This window comes from Propithecus coquereli, unplaced genomic scaffold, assembly GCF_000956105.1.
Source record: "Propithecus coquereli isolate 6110/MARCELLA unplaced genomic scaffold, Pcoq_1.0 Scaffold396, whole genome shotgun sequence".
Taxonomy (NCBI): Eukaryota; Metazoa; Chordata; class Mammalia; order Primates; family Indriidae; genus Propithecus; species Propithecus coquereli.
The window spans coordinates 497,846-516,448 of NW_012149685.1; the positions used below are offsets into that span (position 1 = coordinate 497,846).

Below are 18,603 nucleotides of genomic sequence, written 5' to 3' on the forward strand. Positions count from 1 at the left end.
TAAGAATCTTTGTCTTTCTTTCCTCCCGGAATACAAACAGGTTACTGTGGCACATGTTTTCCCATTGCAATGCTCTATTCCCAAGTAAACAACATTTTCTTTTAGAGAACCTCTCTCTATTTATTATTTAGGTTGACCATGGAAGGACCTCACATAAATTATTTAACATCTGTCAACAACAGATACCTTGCAGTGTTGTCATGTGACTTAAATGACACAATATAGATGCTTAATTAACGTTATTTTTATATCAGCCGAACTGTGAATGGTAGAGCCACCCTAACAAATTTAACTTGTCTTTATTGGTTTCCAGGTTTTACTTAATACTCAAAATATTATTTTCTTGATTTGCAGAAAGTATTTTCTAAATCTTTTTATTAGTTACTGTGCAAGAACTTTATATATTATGAACAAAACTAAATGTCTAATAATATGCAATGAAATTCTGACATATGAAACCACATGTATTTTTTAAACCTATTTCTAGTTGCCTTCTAATAAAATTTTATTTAAAAAAATCTTACTCTTCATTGTTTACATCATTATAACCAATAATTTCTCTGAACACTAAGAGTTACATGATTACTCCCCCCAGTCCCCAGCACCTCTGGTGTTTCTGATTTTCAACCACAAATTAGATAAACTATAGAAATGTGGAATTGTTTGGCCTTACTGGGAAATACATTAGTGAAATTTTCAAATATCTTAAGTTTATTCCTTTAAGGGTCCAACACTGCATTTTAACCATAAAAAAATATTTCTCACTCTGTATTTTTTGTAACTTTTTTGAGGGAAATTTTTAAAAATACAGAAAAATGAACATACACTAACTCTTTCTTAATGATTTATGGTGATAATGGTGAACATCAACACTCTCTGGGACAGAACCATGGGCCCAGTTAATTTGCTTCTATACCAAACATTTCCCAAAATGTGTTCCATGGAGTGGTTAATTGATGCTGTTAGTAAAGAGGGTTGTGTGGTTAAACATGTTGGAAGATATAAGTTTGTAAGATTTTTAGGGTTTTTAGTATTCTTAGTACATTGTGAAATCCTGAAACTAGGGATAGAGTATGAGGTGGTTCGGAAACTTATCTGACCATGAACTCTTTCTTTCAAACATGTCTGAAAGGATGCCATTGGGAAACACTGTTCTATACCAAATGACCCCAGTCTGCTGTACTTTTGAATCTTGTCTCTGGCTTTAGAAGTTTTTGTCTTTATTCCTGCACAGTGAAGCCATTGGCTATGACTTTGTGCTTCTGGTAATGTGCCTGGACCCAGAGGCTTTACCCTTGGTGATCTGGAAAACTAGATAAAAGATTCCAAGTATGAAACAGATCCTCTGTTAAGAGTAAAAGACATGAGATTTAGTGCATGGACTTTGTGACATTAATTATGCTTCCTTAGAAGCATTTTGTTTGTTTCTAGTTTATGTTTTGGTTCCTGATAGCTGAGGCTGTTGAATAAATAGGCTTTACCAAAGTAAGATAATTCTTTTAGCAGCTAATCACACCTACTGGTCATTAAAAGAGCCATAAAAGTTCCATTAAAACAACGAAGATTTGCTTCACTGGTTGTATACAGATATAGCACTGTATATTGGTGTACAACAGATCCAGCCATCCACAGATATTTCATTTAGACTTCTGTGGAGTCTAAACTTACGTCTCACACTCTGAGCCTTGAAAGCTATCTTCAAACTGTCTTGTTACAAAATCAAGTACTTTATTGTTTTCTAATGAATGCATACATTGATCTTGTCTCCCTAGCTAGGAGCACATGATTTCCCTCCTGTCTATTACAGGGCTTCTAATGACATCCCCTTTAAGACACTGATTAGGATGTGGAGCAGTGTCGTCAGTGGTTGTGGAGCGGAGCAGTGATAGGCTTGATGGGTACCACGCCCCATGGTTTTGGTGGAGATATGATGCTCTGAGCCAAACAATTTGCCAACAACTAACTAAAAAAGAAAGTGAGAAAAGCAGAGTAATAACTCTGCTAATAGTCCAACTATTTGTTGACAGACTTATTTGTTGAGAGTGGTTTCTTAAATTGTCTGTATGAGTTGTAGGGCCAAGGTTTTTTAAGACTAGAAAAAAAAAGGGAAACATCTGGCTCGTTCGAATTATTATTTCATTGATTATCCTATTTTGGTATCTTTAATTGGGTGCCATATTTACATTGATTAATGGCAAAATTTGGATGTCATTAACTAATTCTCTATAAATTATTTAATTTCTATTCTCCTGCCAAAGTTAGGCTCATGTCTGGAGAAGGGAGTGGGTAAATGAAGGGGAGAATGGTGGGCTACTCTGATAGAACAGAACATGACATACTTACAAGTGAGCTTTAGGCTATTACTGTGAATCATGCTGTTAACTATCAAGTACTATATATTCTTTTTTTCCAGCCTATTCATCTTTTCAACAGAATAACTATAATTAATAGATTTTCTGTACTTAGATATATTTTGAATTATAAAACATATAATGAATTAGACTGAATTTTTAAGTGGAAAGAATACCAGAAAAAAGAAACTCTGATGCTAAATTAACAAAATTGTCACTTCAAAAATGGTCAAATATTGGCAAATGCACAATGGCTCAATCTAATAACATCTTTTTTATGATCCATGTACTTTCGGTTTTTTTCTTTCTCTAATTCTTATATAATTCAGCTTCACAGAAGGTGAGTCTGGGAAGGGTGAGTTCCACTAGCACAGTGTTCTTCCCATATGCCACACTGTCTTAAGGCAAAATAGCTCAGCGAATCACTTGAATGTGCTCATTAATTATAGTGTGTTTATTCTGGGAAAATGAATAGTAAAATGACAGAAAAATCATGAGAATATGTTTTAATTAACATCATCCCTTATTGTACACATCTTCATGTAATTCAAATAACATGCTCATAATACCATAGCAGAATAAGAAGAGAGTAGTAGATAAAAAGAATTACAGAAAAAGAAAGATCTAATCTAATAAATTCTGGATTAGGGAAGCATTGGAGAAAGGTATATATCTCTTTTGCTATTTGCTATTGGGTTTTCTCAAACACAGTAAGTGTCATCACTTAGGGAGGCCCTTTCATTGTTTTGTTTTTTTTCTTTTCTCCTTTAACTTTGATTTTTCCAGGGTGAGCACTGTCACTAAGCTTTGTAAATAAATTTGCTCCAGTGAGAACGCCTGATGCTGATCTTGTAAGTGATAGATAACTCAATGTTATTAATCCATTTTCCAGTGTTCTTTAAACTAAGAGACAATAGTATTATAAAGAGAAAAAATATATAGTTTGCCTTGTTAGCATCTGATGCTGGCAACAGTTTTAGTTCAGAATTAGCCATTCCTGTTTCTTTCAGAAGGTATAATTGGCCACTTGTGCTTTTTAATTAGTGTGAATGAAACTGTAAACAGTATTTTATTTGATTGAGGTCTATATGGTTTTTTCTTTCTTTTTTTTTTTTTTTACTGAAAATTGACTTTGATTTTATTATACTAGATACAAATGAGTTCCATAGCAAAAATAAAATGTTACAGCCTCAATAGTCATTTGTAAAGAGAATAGACAGATATCCCAGATACAGGTCTTCTCTGGTATTTTTGGCTTTTAACTGATTGAGCTTATATAATAATTCCTTCCTACTTCTTGCATTAGGAATCCATGCCTCTGTGCACTTTGCTGTTGTTATATTCCTCACAGAGATTAGCAATATTAAACCCTAATAACCCCACATCAATCCTTTTAGAATTTCACAGCCAGAAAAGAGCATTCTAATACCCTGCAAGTAGGAACTAACTTATTTTGCCATCTGCAGGATATGTGTATATAATTTTGTTACGATGCACATTGTGTACATTTCTTTTCTGAATTAAACAGAAGAGGAAAATCTTTCTTTTGCTACCTCTGTCATGGATGAAGGAACTCCCAACCTTGTAGCATTCTAATAGGACAGAGATCTGAGATTAACTGGCTATATTTTTTTTCTCAAACTCCAAATTTCAAAATAATTTCTTTGAAATTCAGTAGAGAAAAAAACGTTATCTATTTCCTTTGCTAATAAGCGGCATTTACTGAATGTTAGGGAGTTATATTATTAGTTTATTCTTGGCTGTCTTTCACAGCAATTCATAAAATTATCAAACACTTGAATTTTTGAGATGGGAAGGATATCGGATAGAAGCTACAGTTCACTTTAAACATAACGAATCTGAGGCCCATAGACATGATGTAAAGTACTCGAAGGACTAGTTAGGCCATCCAAATATACAGAACTTTCAAAATAAAGTGGTGAAGAAAAATTTTAGATTATCTTCTGCGTTTTTTTTGTTTGTTTGTTTCAGTGTTCTAACTCAAAAGACCCACTTCCATTTTCATCTTCTGCCTACATGGAATGAACTCAGGCCTGCTGGATGGTATTTCTACTGTGATCTTGCTAATTAGTTTGAAACATTTCTGAGAATAAAATGTTAAGGCAATTTTGTTATATGTATATTGGGCTATATAGGATTTCTACTTTTCTAGGACTTCCTGAGAGAGTTCAGTAAGTAGAGAGATCAGAAGATCTCCTCAGAGCAGAGCTGAGAATGCATTCTTGTAATTGTGTTTGTATTAGGTGACCTCACTGAGGTTCCTTTTTCACATGTCTTGTCTTCTCAGCACTCCTAAATCTTCAGTATATTATGTTGAACCGTTTAGTAATAGTTACAAATGGTCAAACAACAGCAATTTCAGGTAGTTCTACCTATTTATGTAGTGGGAAATTTCTGGAGTTCTAAGCCAAAATACTGAATTTTAAATACATCAACAATACTTAAGAGCCTTTCCCTGGAATGCAGGAAATGATTATGTACCTTTTCTATGGGAAGTGAATTCAGAGAGAAGGACAAAGAAAGCAAGATGGATGAGGTTATGCAAAGCATTTGCTTAACTGTTTCCTAGGGTGACCCTTTTCTGATATGCAGAGTTTTAAGTTAGCAAAAGTCCTTTTCAGACAACACATTTTAAAAACTCACCCTAAATACAGCAAAACTTTTATTCATCTGAGTGGGAGTGGGGAGATAGTGGGTAGAAAGATATAACCAGGTTTTTCATAGCATTCAAATGGCAATAAGCTTATTGTTGAGAAATTAAATATGGACCAGTCCCTTCTCTCTCATTAAAGTCACACAGACACCATATTTAGGCATTACTCTTACTTGATAACTGTGAAAGATTCCTATATGTGTGTGTGTGTGTGTGTGTGTGTGTGTGTGTGTGTGTGTGTATATGTCAATTCTTCTATTACCAAATAATTCCATTCAATTCAACAAAAATATGCAGAACACTTACCACATGCCAGGTATCATGTAAGGTGCTATGGATATAGGATTCTATCAGACTGAATTGTTTTTGACTTGACTCTCAGCCCCAAAACAATAAAGGCAAATAAGCAATGTGAGAAGGACTTATTTTCAATCATTAATTCAAGTCATTTAACTTAATAACATGGTTACATATTTGTTTCAGTGCTGGCATTTGCATGCATTTCTTTATCTGTCTTACCTGAAGAATCTTATCACCAGGCTGCAGTAGGTTTGATGCTGGCCCATCAGGTTGAACCCTAGTAACAAAGATACCCTATAAGTCAGAAGTAACAGAGGTTAGGATTCTATTACCAATAATTGGGCCTGCTTAAATAAATTTTCATTCACACAGAACACAGCAAAAACAGTTTAAAAAACAGTTTATACATGTAAGTTTCAAAGATTACTATTGTATTTTAAGCAAGGAACCACTGTCCATGCCAAGTTTGTAAGAAGCAACATCTTTGATTGCAAAAAAAGCTTGTCTTGTTTTGAAAGTACAATTATGATTTATAAATTGATCTCATGGCATATTTTTAATAATTCCTTTCTTAAATCACTTGAAATATACTGAATCATCTTTTATATAAATTCTGAATTTGTCTTGTTATTCTACATTAAAATGTCTCCTATAGGTTATAAATTCAATGTATACATTAAAAGCTTTGCTAGAATTACATATACATGTTGGTTTATTTTAATGAATGTTACTTTGTATGTTACTGAGAATTTTAATATAAAATGTGTATGAACAAATTCAACATAAGAAAACTCCAATATGCATTTTAAATAAAGTTATGTCTACATAGTTATAAAACATCTAAATTAGTTTATTAAAAAGTCAAATTAATTTTATTGATCATATATATTAAAAAAATATATTTAATGTTTACCACATTCTGGGCCTTGATTGCTAGTGATACAGAGATATACAGAATATAGTTTCTGACCTCAAGTAGCTCATGGTCTAATGGAGAAGAAGTCAAGAAAACCAATAATTACAAAACAGTGTGACAAGTGTTATGGTAGAAGTATAAGGGATTGTAAAAAATGTTGCACCCAGGTTATACCCGGTGTGTCAGGGCTTCCAAGAGGAGGAGCTACTTGACAGCTGAATCCTAGAAGACGTAAAAGGTATCCATACAGATAAGGGGAAGAAGGATATTGGAGATGGAGGGGGTGGCACATACAAAAGTGGGAGTGCCCGTTACATTGGGGAAATTGCAAGCAGTTCTGTTATGACTGGCGTGGTGATGAAAGGGTAGGAATGGGTGGGGTTGGGAATGTGGCAGATCAGCCCAGCAAGTAGGTCAGGGCCAGTTCAAGATGGGCCTTTCATAGACTTTCTTATCACTTGGAGGAGCTACTGAAGGATTTTAAGCATGATGGTGACGTGATTTTAATTGACATCCAAAGAATGAACTGATGAATGGATTAAAAAAAGGTGGTATATCGTTATAGTGGAATATGATTTGGCAATAAAATGGAATAAAGTACTGAAACATGCTACAATATGGATGAGGCTTGAAAGAATTCTGCCAAGCAAAGGAAGCCAGTCAAAAAAGGCCACATATTATACGATTCCATTTATATGAAATATCAAAAATACACAAATGCATAGAAACAGAAAACAGCATTTGCCAGGGGCTGGGGAGTAACTGTTAATGTGTATAGTTTCTTTTTGAAGGTAATAAAAATGTTCTGAAATTAGAAAGTGGCGATAGTTGCACAGCTCTGAATATACAAAAATCACTCAATTGTACACTTCAAAAGGGCAAATTTTATGATATGTGAATTATATGTCAATACAGTTACTGTTAATTTTTTGTATTCCTAAGAATTGTTAATAAAATAGAAGGCAATATTTCAATACCCTTGCCTTTTATTTAGAAAACCGTGTCACTTGCTGATCTATAAACTTAATGACTTCTACTTTATCCCATAACTTTGTGTATGTGTTTGTGTATATATATATGTGAATATATGCATGCATGTGTAAATGGCTTCACAAACAGACCCAAATTAAAATATTTCTACTCGTGTTTTCATTCAGCTTTTCAGATCTGTATCAAACTTATTAATTTAAGGCTTTTGAATGATTTTTATCTTTCTGATTTTAATCTGTTTTTTTCTCATTTAAAAATGAAACTACAGATTGGCATCAAAATCTCTAGAAAACTACATAACTTTTAACCTAGTGATTAGACTTCTAGAACTTATCTTGAGAAAATAACTGGATCGATATGCAATATGCATGTACTAATATGTTCATTATAGTATTATTTGTAAACACAAAAATTATAAACCGTACCTAAGTGTCTAATAATAGGGAATTGATTAAAGAAATTATAATAAATCCCTACAATAGGATGATACGTGGTCATTAAAAATGAGGTCCTAGGTGGCTGATGTAGAAGTACACAAACGTTTAGTGAAACAAGCGAGTTATAAAACATTATGTGTGATATGATACTATTTTAGGTGAAATATGTTTATTTATATTTGTGTGGGCAAATATCTGGAGTGATATCTTCTAAACATTGACAGTAATTATACTGGGTAATGGGACATCAGATTTTTTTTCTTTTTGTCTATTTGTGTTTTCTTATTTTTCCACAATGATTGTGCACTACTTATAGCATTAAGAACATAATAAAAACTTAAAGAAATTTAGGGTAACGGTGGTACTATTAAGAGTGATGCTTTAACAGCTTTGGTCAATTCAGTTGTACAAATGGTCAATTCGGAAGAGAAAAAAGAAAACTAGTTATTTAAAAAAGAGAGGTTAAATAAGGCTCAATGATTAATCTGCCAGACCAGTGAATGGCACTGGTCATGACAACAAATATTATCCTCACTGGGCACATAGCTCTCATACTCCATCAATAGAGGAGACTGTATATATAATCAGCCCCTGATAGCCCCCATTTTGCTATTGGGGTCTCTGTACAATAGACAAAATAACACTGTTGCCCAAAATAAGCCACTACATCTCTGGTTGCTGGAGGTGAAGTTGTTTTGACTATTATTTTATCTCAGCAGTCAAAGTCTCTGCTACCCAGTTAATTTTGATTGCCTTTCTTCAGCTCATTGTACAGGAACAGTTTTAATAGTGTTTGTATGAATCCAGACCATAGGAGCTGAATTATAGCCATCATATCTGCAATGCTGGGAGAAACTAGCAACATTCCACAACCTGACTGCTGAAAGAATACAAATGTGGTGTTTGTGGCAGGTTTAATTTCATCCATCACATAGCTCTGCAGGATTCAACTGCTGTTCTGAAGATTTGCTTTGATGCTTACTCTTATGGTGGCCTGAGTCTTCCGAAGCATTTATTGCTTTTTTTCTAAAGCTTTATTATTTCTTTTCAATCAATAAACTTCAACTGAGAAACTGCTCCTGCCCATTGGTTTAGTTTCCTCTTTATTGTATATATCCTATCAGCCAGCATACTGCCATGTTAGTTGAAACAGAAAGCAATGAGTGCTACATTTGATAAAGGTCTATGGCATTCATTATTTGTGGAGGTGGAATGTTCCCCAAAAGACTGCCTGCAAAGGCCAGTGCCCTAATTTTTCACTGTATTTGTGCATATGAATACTGCCATATAAAAGAGACCAAATAAATCTGAACTCGTTTTATAGTCTCTGTTATGATAAATATTGATGAAAAATATGAAAACTTTGACACTGTTTTGAAAAAGCTCATTGTAGCAATATGTCACCCTTTTAACAACTCATTTTATTCTGAAACTTCAAAGAATACTTTGGCACTGATGACAGAATTTGGTGGAGAATCATCAGACTGTTTGTATTTTATTTTATTTTTTTAGTGGTTTTTTTTTTTACATAGTCCAAACAGTATTTATTTTTTTATTGTTTGTACTTTAAAAATTAGAATAATTTCCTACTATTTGGTTAAAAGCTATCTCCTAACTTCCAAGTAACAAGAAGCCATTATTGTATGTATCAAAGATCCAAATAATGACGTCTTAACAATTTTATAACTGCAAGCAAGAACTAAAGCTCAATTTCTTATAACACTTGTCAGAGCACTAAATGTGGGACAAACTATCATGCAGTACATCCAAAACTAAGGAAACAACCTATACACCTAAAGTTATAATAAAAACATCTTGCCCAAGGAAGGGAAATAGCTCAAATAACTCTTTTTTAATAAGGCAGTATATATTAGTTTCCTATTGATGACATAACAAATTACCAAAAATGTAGTGCTTAAATCATCATAAATTTATTATATTATAGTTCTGTTGGTTAGAAGTCCAACACAGGTCTCACTGGGCTAAAACAAAGGTATTGGCAGGGTTGCATTCTTTTTTGAAATCTCTAGGAGAGAATCCATTTCCCTGCCTCTTCTACCTTCTAGGAAATGTCCATATTCCCTGGTTCATGGATTCCTTTTTCCATCTTCAAATCCAGCAATGGTACCTCTCTCTGTCATCACATCTCCCTCTGACTGTAGTTGGGAAAGAGTCTCCATTTTTAAGGACCCATGTGATTACATTGGGCCTAACTGGATAATACCGGTTAATCTCCTCGTCTCAAGGTCTTTAACTTCATCACATCTGCAAAGTCCCGTTTGGCATGTAATGTAACATACTCACAGTTCTGGAAATTAGAATGTTTTTAGGGAGCCATTTTTTTCTGTTTACCACACTATCTGGAGTTTACCTGTCTGTGTTCACCATTTCAAATTAGCAACCTTGAGCAAGTTAATTTTTGTGTACTTAACTTTTCCTCATCAGTAAAATGGATATAATAACAGGATATAATGGATATAATAACATACATATAAATTGAACATATATATTAAATACATATAAAATACTTAGAACAGTGGATGGTACTCAGTATAGGGTCAATAAATGTTACTATAATTATTGAAAGTCTGAAAGTAAAGCTAGAACTCAAGGTATTTTATCCAGCAAAGCCCACATTGAGAGTTTTAAGTCTTCAACTGTACCAGATTTATTGACAGGAAATTATTCTTTCCTCTCGGTTTGGAGTATATTGAAGGGTCAATATTTGCCATCATTCCCTCGAATTCCTAATAGATAAGGTATTGGCATAGGGAAGGGGATGGGAAGAGGGCTGGAAAGTTCCTCCTGCCTCACCTGTGGTTTCTTGGTGGTGGCTCACAGTGATAATGGCTCCAAATATTGTTCACCCTCAGTAGTGGACATGGTTCCCATCTGGAGGGCCTTCTAATGATGGTTCTTGATAACTTTCTGGGACTACTTCCTTTGGTAGCTCCAAGTCAGAAATACCAGGTTTTTATAGTAATGGCTGCTAGAATCTAGTTAGTGGCTAAGGCATCTCAGTGTTTTTCTAATGTCTCCCACCTCTTGAACAGCCCTCAGGTTCCTCAGTGGCTTGAAAGCACAATGGTTTTCCCTCAGTACCACCTCTAGAGGGTATCTCTCAACAGAGCAACATGGTAAGTACCGCAAAGTCCTTTCAAAAGAAGGCAACTGCTTCCTCAGACACCAACATTTGGATGTGTTTGAGACAGATACAGACCCCGTGTACTCAAGCTAATCTAGAGAGTGCTTGCTGGATACTCCATATAGGCATGACTTGTTGCCATTTCATATTTTCACCCCATTTTAAAACCAGTCCTTATGCAAGTCATAAATGGTTATTCCAAAAGTACCCACAATGGGCTTATAAAAAGTTTTCCTTTTCACAAATAATTTTGAAAAAGGATGAGTTTGGGAGGGTTCTAGCATTGTTAAGATCTGACCTTGTCCTACTGTTTACTTAGCCTCTACACCTGTGGACATAAACTTTAAAGGACTTAGAAAGTTAGTCTACAAGGCCAACATTTAACATTCTAACTTTAGAGGAGAAAGAAACTTTATATGGCTTTTTAATGATGAAGATGAATGATTGTGACAGTCTCAGCTATTGTAAATGTAGACACCAAAATAGAACTTGTCTTAAGGGACCTGCAACTTCAACTTATGAAATATGCTTTTCTTTAAAATTCTGAAAAGTCTTGGCTCTAGCTGATGCTAAGAAATTGGTTTCTAGGAAGGCTATATCTCAAGTAAAAATCAGATATTATTACAATTACAATTCAGAACACATTAGTTAAATATTATAGAATATAATCTTTCATGCTTTCATATAATAATGAAAATTCAAAGAGTGCTTCTAGAGGACAAACTGACATGTGAAAACAGCAAAAAGAGCCATAGATTCCAAGGTTTTAAGGGGAAACTATTTTTTTCTAAAAATATGGTAAATATTAATTTTCTTTCATACAGTGAGAACATTAACACAAAGCTATATTGTGGCTTGTAGAAGCAACATTAAACATGCATAATGGACTACATTTACTTAGTCTCTATGATTATTAGAGGACAGGACACATCAAGGATAAAGATATTATCAATAGTGCTCCTCTCCATGAATCGAGAGTGTGATGGCAAAGTATTCAGGTTAATTCATTGTGATTCATCAAATTTTAGGTTTTGAATAATTTGCTGCCTTAGCAACTGACGAATTTATATGCAGCAAGAGCAGAGATTTATTCTATGACCATTAGAAGCTAAAGGAGATGGGAAGTCAGGGCGGGAGGGAGAGAGAGAAGAAAGGGAGAGAGAGAAAGAAAGAGGGACACTGGCAGCTGAATAGGATGCTTCAGTGTATGGCTGAACTTTAGCTCACAAACAATGAAATGCAAAATCTGTAAAAGATGACTAGACAGGAGAATTGCTTTTAGAAACCTAGAAAATTTGAGACAGAGATACAAATAAAAATTCTGCAACTGACCAAAGTCCTAGAAAAATTTCATGAAAATCTTATGCACAGATGTTTAAAGGAATTTCAAACTCTTTCACTATTTTTTAATAAAGTAAGTATTAAATTGGAAATCATTTTGTTGCATTCATAATAAATTTATTAATAATGCATTGAAGCAACAAGGAGACTGATGAAACTCATAGAAATCGACTATGGCATTACAAATATCTTAGTGGCGATATAGTGGAATATAATATCCTAGCAGAAGAAATACATAGTTTGGTGTTTGGACTTGCATCATTCCTTTACGTCATTCTAAAAATTTGTTTGTTATATATACATATACATATATATGTGTGTGTGTCTGTGTATACATATATATATATATATAGTTTTCAAGATATTGCTCTTCTGACTTGTTAAAAGCATCTAAAAAATAAATAATTTATTCCCTTGTCTCTGAGATTGTTTATATAAATGACATATTAGCCACTAGAATATTTGTTACAGTTTGATGCTGGTCATTGTGGGCTGTTCTCTTTTAGGGAATTTGAACGTAAGAGCTAAAATCGTGTTTGGTTTTGGTTACTTTATAATTATATTCCTAATTTTATGAATTGCTTCAGTAGTCCCCTATTTGTTTTTTAACAATTAAACATCTCTGGGATATCTGTCTACTCTGATGAAAAGTATATTTGCATATTATTTATTTTTTGGTGAAATTTTTGAGTTTAAAAAAGAATTTTCTTCTACTTAATTGTCATATATTCTTTTAAAAGTCAATGATTGTACTCCTTAATTTACTGTCTTTCTAGATTTCTGGCCTATAAGGGAAAAAATAAAAGAAATATTTTCCATTTATTTTTATTTTATAAATCCTTTAAATCTTATATTTAATATGAGACCTCAACTAGGGGTGAATATTTGGATTGCTAAGCTTTGTACAGTTTACTGATTCTGTCAGAGCCTCTAATGGCTTTTCTTCTCAGCTTCACAAATAGCATAAAATAGTAGAAACTATTAAAAACAGCAGTGAGTAACTGTAGGTGGTTGTGGATTCTCTTTTCTAGCTATTCCTAAAATAGTATCAGTAATCAGGTTTCTGATTATCATTCCTGCGGGTTCCCTTAAAGTTCCTTCAATTGTATAATTTTTTGACACTATCTATACCATTTCAAAATTATGAATTGAAAGTGAAGAATTCAGCCAAAACTTTTTTGTCACTTCTGCTAAAATAAGGTTGTTGAAGTGAAAAGTTGTTTTGTTGTACGCTATATTCAGTCAAACTATAATCCTCATAGGTTTAATATGGTATTATTTTATATTTATTTGCTTTCATAAGCTGAAATTCATGTCTTCCTCATATTATAATGTCTAGATATATTTTATTTAATGACTAACATATTATTGTAAAGTCAGAAGGTGCTAGAAGTATTTCTTAGAGGTGGTAGTGAAATCAGGAAATCAAAAAGGCCAGGGGCAAGTGCCCAGGAGACACTATAGCTGTGAATTCCTGATACGCTGACTGCCATGGCTCTTACTCCATGGCTGTACATAGGTGCTATGGGGTAGAGTGCAAAAGGGGGAGGGTTTTTTTTTTTTCACATTTAGTCTCTATATTTCTAGATTATTTGAAATGTTATAGTGGTGGAATTTTCATTTATTATCATGTTATTTTTTTTTTTTTTTTTGAGACAGAGTCTCACTGTTTTGCCCGGACTAGAGTGAGTGCCGTGGCGTCACCTAGCTCACAGCAACCTCAAACTCCTGGGCTCAAGTGATCCTCCTGCCTCAGCCTCCCGAGTAGCTGAGACTACAGACATGCGCCACCATGCCCGGCTAATTTTTTCTATATATTTTCAGTTGTCCGATTAATTTCTTTCTATTTTTAGTAGAGACGGGGTCTCGCTCTTGCTCAGGCCAGTCTCGAACTCCTGAGCTCAAACAATCCGCCCCCCTCCGCCTCCCAGAGTGCTAGGATTACAGGCGTGAGCCACCGCGCCCGGCCTACCATGTTATTTTTTAAAAGGCATAGGTTAAAGATAGAGGGCATTGAAGTTGTACACATCTGAGACTAAGAGTGTATTTAAAGGAGGATGATTATCTCATACAGAATAAAAGCATTGAGACTGCCTGTGTGAATGAAGGAGAAGCAGTTCATACTCAGGAAAACTAGCAGAAGTTTTGTAAGTAAACGTGGTTCCTTGTTCTTCCTTTGTCTCATTGATCACTCTCACTTTATGGCCCAGCAATGAACACCTTCAGGGAACTGAAGCCACCCCAGCTAGCGTGTGCGAGTCACACAAAACTGAGCATATCATGGGCCTTCCTTGCAGTATAGGAATAAGCAAAGCTTCCCAAGTCTAGGCATTCAAACTGATCATTCTGAGTTAAGGTAGAAACATTCTTTGACACAAAGAATAGAGGGAACATATTTTTTTTTCTCTTTCAATAAACAAAGAGACCTCAGTATACCTCAATAAACAAAGAGACAAATAAATGAAAAAGATATGACTTTTCTTTATTCACTTTAATGTTTAGTGCAACACTAAAAGAGGTTGCTTATTTCATATTAATGAATGTCCTGGGGGTTAAATGGTAGTCCCTCTTTGTGAGAATGTCGTTTGTGCATGGTAATGGGGTTTAATCAACAAGGTTTCAAAGATAAGAAGCAGTTTTCTACTTCATTGTACTTTGGAAAATAGAATTAGTTACTAAGATTATGTATAACTACCCTAATTATACTGTAAAGATAATGGGCAATTAAATAAATGCATATGTGTAATTTGATACCTAAAGCAGTAATCCTAAACTATTATTACTATTAAATCTAACTCCTCATTTATTGGCAGACCTCGATTCTTTTTAGTAATTACATAAGATCTTATTTATAAGCTAATTTTAAGTGCTTTCATATTTTGACTGAGAAGTGTATGACATTTTTCAACACATAAAAACAAATGTGAAAAAATCTTTATATCTTTTCTCATGCCATTTTCTCCCTTGCTTATTTTATTCCATGCTTAATGACTAAAATGATGCAGCAGACAGAATATAAATAATATATAACTCCAATAACTAATATGGTTAGCTATCCACTTAGGCTTTACTTTTGTTGGAAAAATACTTTACTGATTGTTACAAAATATCACACAGTGATATCATTCTTAATTCTAGTCATTTTCTAAATATGTTGTTGAATTAAAAAGTCCTAATCAATGTTCTTATTTAAAATGATACTTTTTAATCACCTTATTTTTTTCACACATATACCCCACTGATATTTTCTTGAAGAAGCAAGGAGGTATTGAATGATATATATTTGCTTTCATAATCTGAAATTCATGTCTTCTTTATGTTATAATGTCTAGATAGTGAATTTTTCAATTGGCTAAAGCACACTACCGTGCCTTTTAAAAAAAAGCTTCATGTAAGTGATCATATACCTTGTAGGAATACTATTAATAGGAGATATTGAAGACTACATTTCTACCAATATTTCTGAATAGATCCAGGGCTTTTTACCCCAACATTGAGACAATGAACAGAATTGGCAAAAATTCATTTTTTATTGAAAAAAAATCATCTCACTTTTAATGTCCTCAAACAACCAAGTGGCATTCAGAACCTCAAATTGCAAAGTGACTAAGATGCAGCTGAAGTAATCATTTGTGTTGTAAAATAATATATGCTCAAAATTTATTTTTAAAAATCCAGTTTTTTTTATATAAAATAAAGTCATTTCACCCTCTTCCTAAATTTAGTCCAAAGTACAGTCTAAAACAGTATGATCTCTATACCTTGGTTCTAAATTTTATTTTCACATAACACATAGATTTTTCCAGATATATAAATTACTTTACAAAATAAATTTAGAAATATATAAAATAAATCATATTTTCCTAGTAGCTGTACAAAGTGAAGGAAATATGCTATATGTAGTTTAATATTTAGTAAATATAAATCTTGTGCTATGTGGCATTCTAGGCAACTGTGTTTGCTATTCTTGTTTGTTTTTTTTTTTTTAGACAGGGTCTTGCTGTGTCACCCTGGCTAAGGTGCAGTGATGTCATTGTAGCTCACTGCAACCTCAAATTTCTGGGCTCAAGCAATCCTCCTACCTCAGTCCCCTGAGTAGCTGGGACTACAGGTGCATGCCACTATTCCCGGCTAATTTTTCTGTTTTTTATAGAGATGGGGTCTTGCTCTTGCTCAGGCTGGCCTTGAATTCCTGACCTCAAACAATCCTGCCACCTTGGCCTCCCAGAGTGCTGGGACTACAGGCATGAGTCACCATGCCTGGTCTGTTCTTGTTTTTCATATCTATGGAGAATACCTGAGAGGCAATAGACATATGGTATGTACCTTATGTACCTTTTTCATAAGTTAAAGTATTTCTTTTGCATACTTCTGTTTATGAACCACCCAATGTCATGAAGCTGAGCAAAACTGGAAACTTATTCTTGTGCATTTTCGAACTTGCCATTGCCATGTATGCCTCTGGGTATTGTTATCCTCCAGGTAAAGGTATCAAATGAATGCTTTAATTCTGCATGTCTAATGGTCCTTCTCTTCTTAATCCTAATCATATAAAACTTTTATCTGAAGCAATACCCATATTTATACAAAGAAGGTGGGTTGAAAAGCGGACAGGTTTAAATCCTGCTGCAGGCCATTTGGGCTTAGAGGCAATAATTTTAAAGGAATGTAAATAAGTTATAGTAATTTATTCTGAAATTCTAGGACATTTATTTAGAGTTTATTGGTGATCATATTTTATATTTGCCTTGCTTCCAATACTCTTTGTATGGCTTGGAATTAAGGTATTTTAAAAAGAACATGGATTTGTTTCTTTTATCATTTCTGTGGCTGCATTCATATTGCCCAAGTTGGTGGAAATATGGTAAGCTCTCTGGCAACTGTTAAGCTTAGGTGTTTATGACTAAATGAGAATAAGTGATTCTCTGGCTCCAATATAGCTGTATGTATATTTCCTGCTGTCAAGTTCTTTGAGGATAGGCTGGATCCATAATATTGCTTTCATTTAGATTCTACGACTGGGTAATTGTTCACAGGACTGTTCAGTGCAATACCTTTAAAACATATAGAGAAAGGGGCTATGAGTCTTCCTTAATGTTTTTAAAATCCAGGGGCTTAGTCCCTCTTTCCTCAGATGGAGTAAGGAAGGATGTTAGTCCCTGAATGATGGGCTTTGTGAATGCATCATTAAAAATTCTTTCTTTTGCAGAGTCCTGGGTTGCCTTGTAAAATACTATAATAGCAGAGTATCAGTCATCTATTAATGCAGTTTCTTCTTTCTAACAACATCCTGTGGAAATTGTACTGGTAAATACCTTAAATTTTACAGTCATGAATTATTGTTTTATCAGTGCTTAAACTCAGGCAAGGAATATTGTGGCTTGTTCCTTTGGCAGAATCACCACTGTAATGATACCTTAGCCCACAAGTCATATAATTGCTTAGAAATCCATCTTGTACAGTGTGCTCCTAATTATCTAGATTCAATAGAGAATACCTGCTGACTTCTAAGGACTTGTTGAAGCAAATATCTAGACTATGACTAATTTGAGGACTCTGTAATACTTTCAATATTAGAATATCATATTAGTATCAACTCTACAGGGTATAAATTTGTCATATGGCTCTTCCACTAAGTGGCATTTGCAGATAGAGGCATATATTATAGTGCTTATTACGAAAAAAGGATTTGGAGTCAGATCATTTTGGTTTCAAATCTTGTCTGCCACAGATCAGCTAAGTGACCTTGGGCAAGTTAATTAGTCCCTCTGGGCCTCAGTAAAGTGGGGAATAATAATACCCCTCAACTAAAAGAAGTTGTTATGAAGATCACGTAAGTTCATGTACATATTATTAAAGAGCCTAATACAGTGCCCAGAACATTGTAGACACTCAATAAAAGGGAATTATTTTTATTGCTTAATTATCAGATTTGTTGTGTCAGAATCTTTCATCTCTTTGCAGCATCTTGCCAATTTGACAGCAATGTTTCTCTATTGTAAGAAATCAGATCATGGCTTCCATCCACTTCATTGAGAGGACAAATGGTGGCCCTATGTGACAACGAACTGCAAAATAATGAGCTCCATGGTGAGTGAACTGGTTTTTTTCAACTACTAAACATCGTTCTGGCAATATCAACTATGGGACTGCTCTATCTCTTTAATTGGAGGAGACCATATTTGATTAGACCTGTGGGTCTTGGAGAAGAGTTAAGCTTGCTAGACAAGTTGCTGTTCTAAACTCTCAAAGTCTGGTACAAAATATTCTCTCATATATTCTCTCATTCTCTCATATATTCTCTCAAAATATTCTCTCATTCAGGCTTAATCTTGAATCCTTCATAAAGCCTCAGTTAACTTTCGGGCTGTCCTGTGTGTTTGCTGCAGTAATCCCACACTACTCCAGAACTTAGATCAGAACTTCTGCCAGACTGAACAACACAGCTC

At 34.2% G+C, this 18,603-nt stretch overlaps 1 protein-coding gene across 1 annotated transcript in view; it reads right to left on the reverse strand.

Moving 5' to 3' along the window:
• The window catches only part of LRRC7 (leucine rich repeat containing 7), a 571,016-nt gene that overhangs the window by 8,366 nt on the left and 544,047 nt on the right, over positions 1-18,603 (reverse strand). The window contains exon 27 of the mRNA XM_012652676.1: positions 5,545-5,619. Coding sequence (XP_012508130.1) covers positions 5,545-5,619 — 75 coding nt within the window. The remainder of the gene's footprint in view (positions 1-5,544; positions 5,620-18,603) is intronic.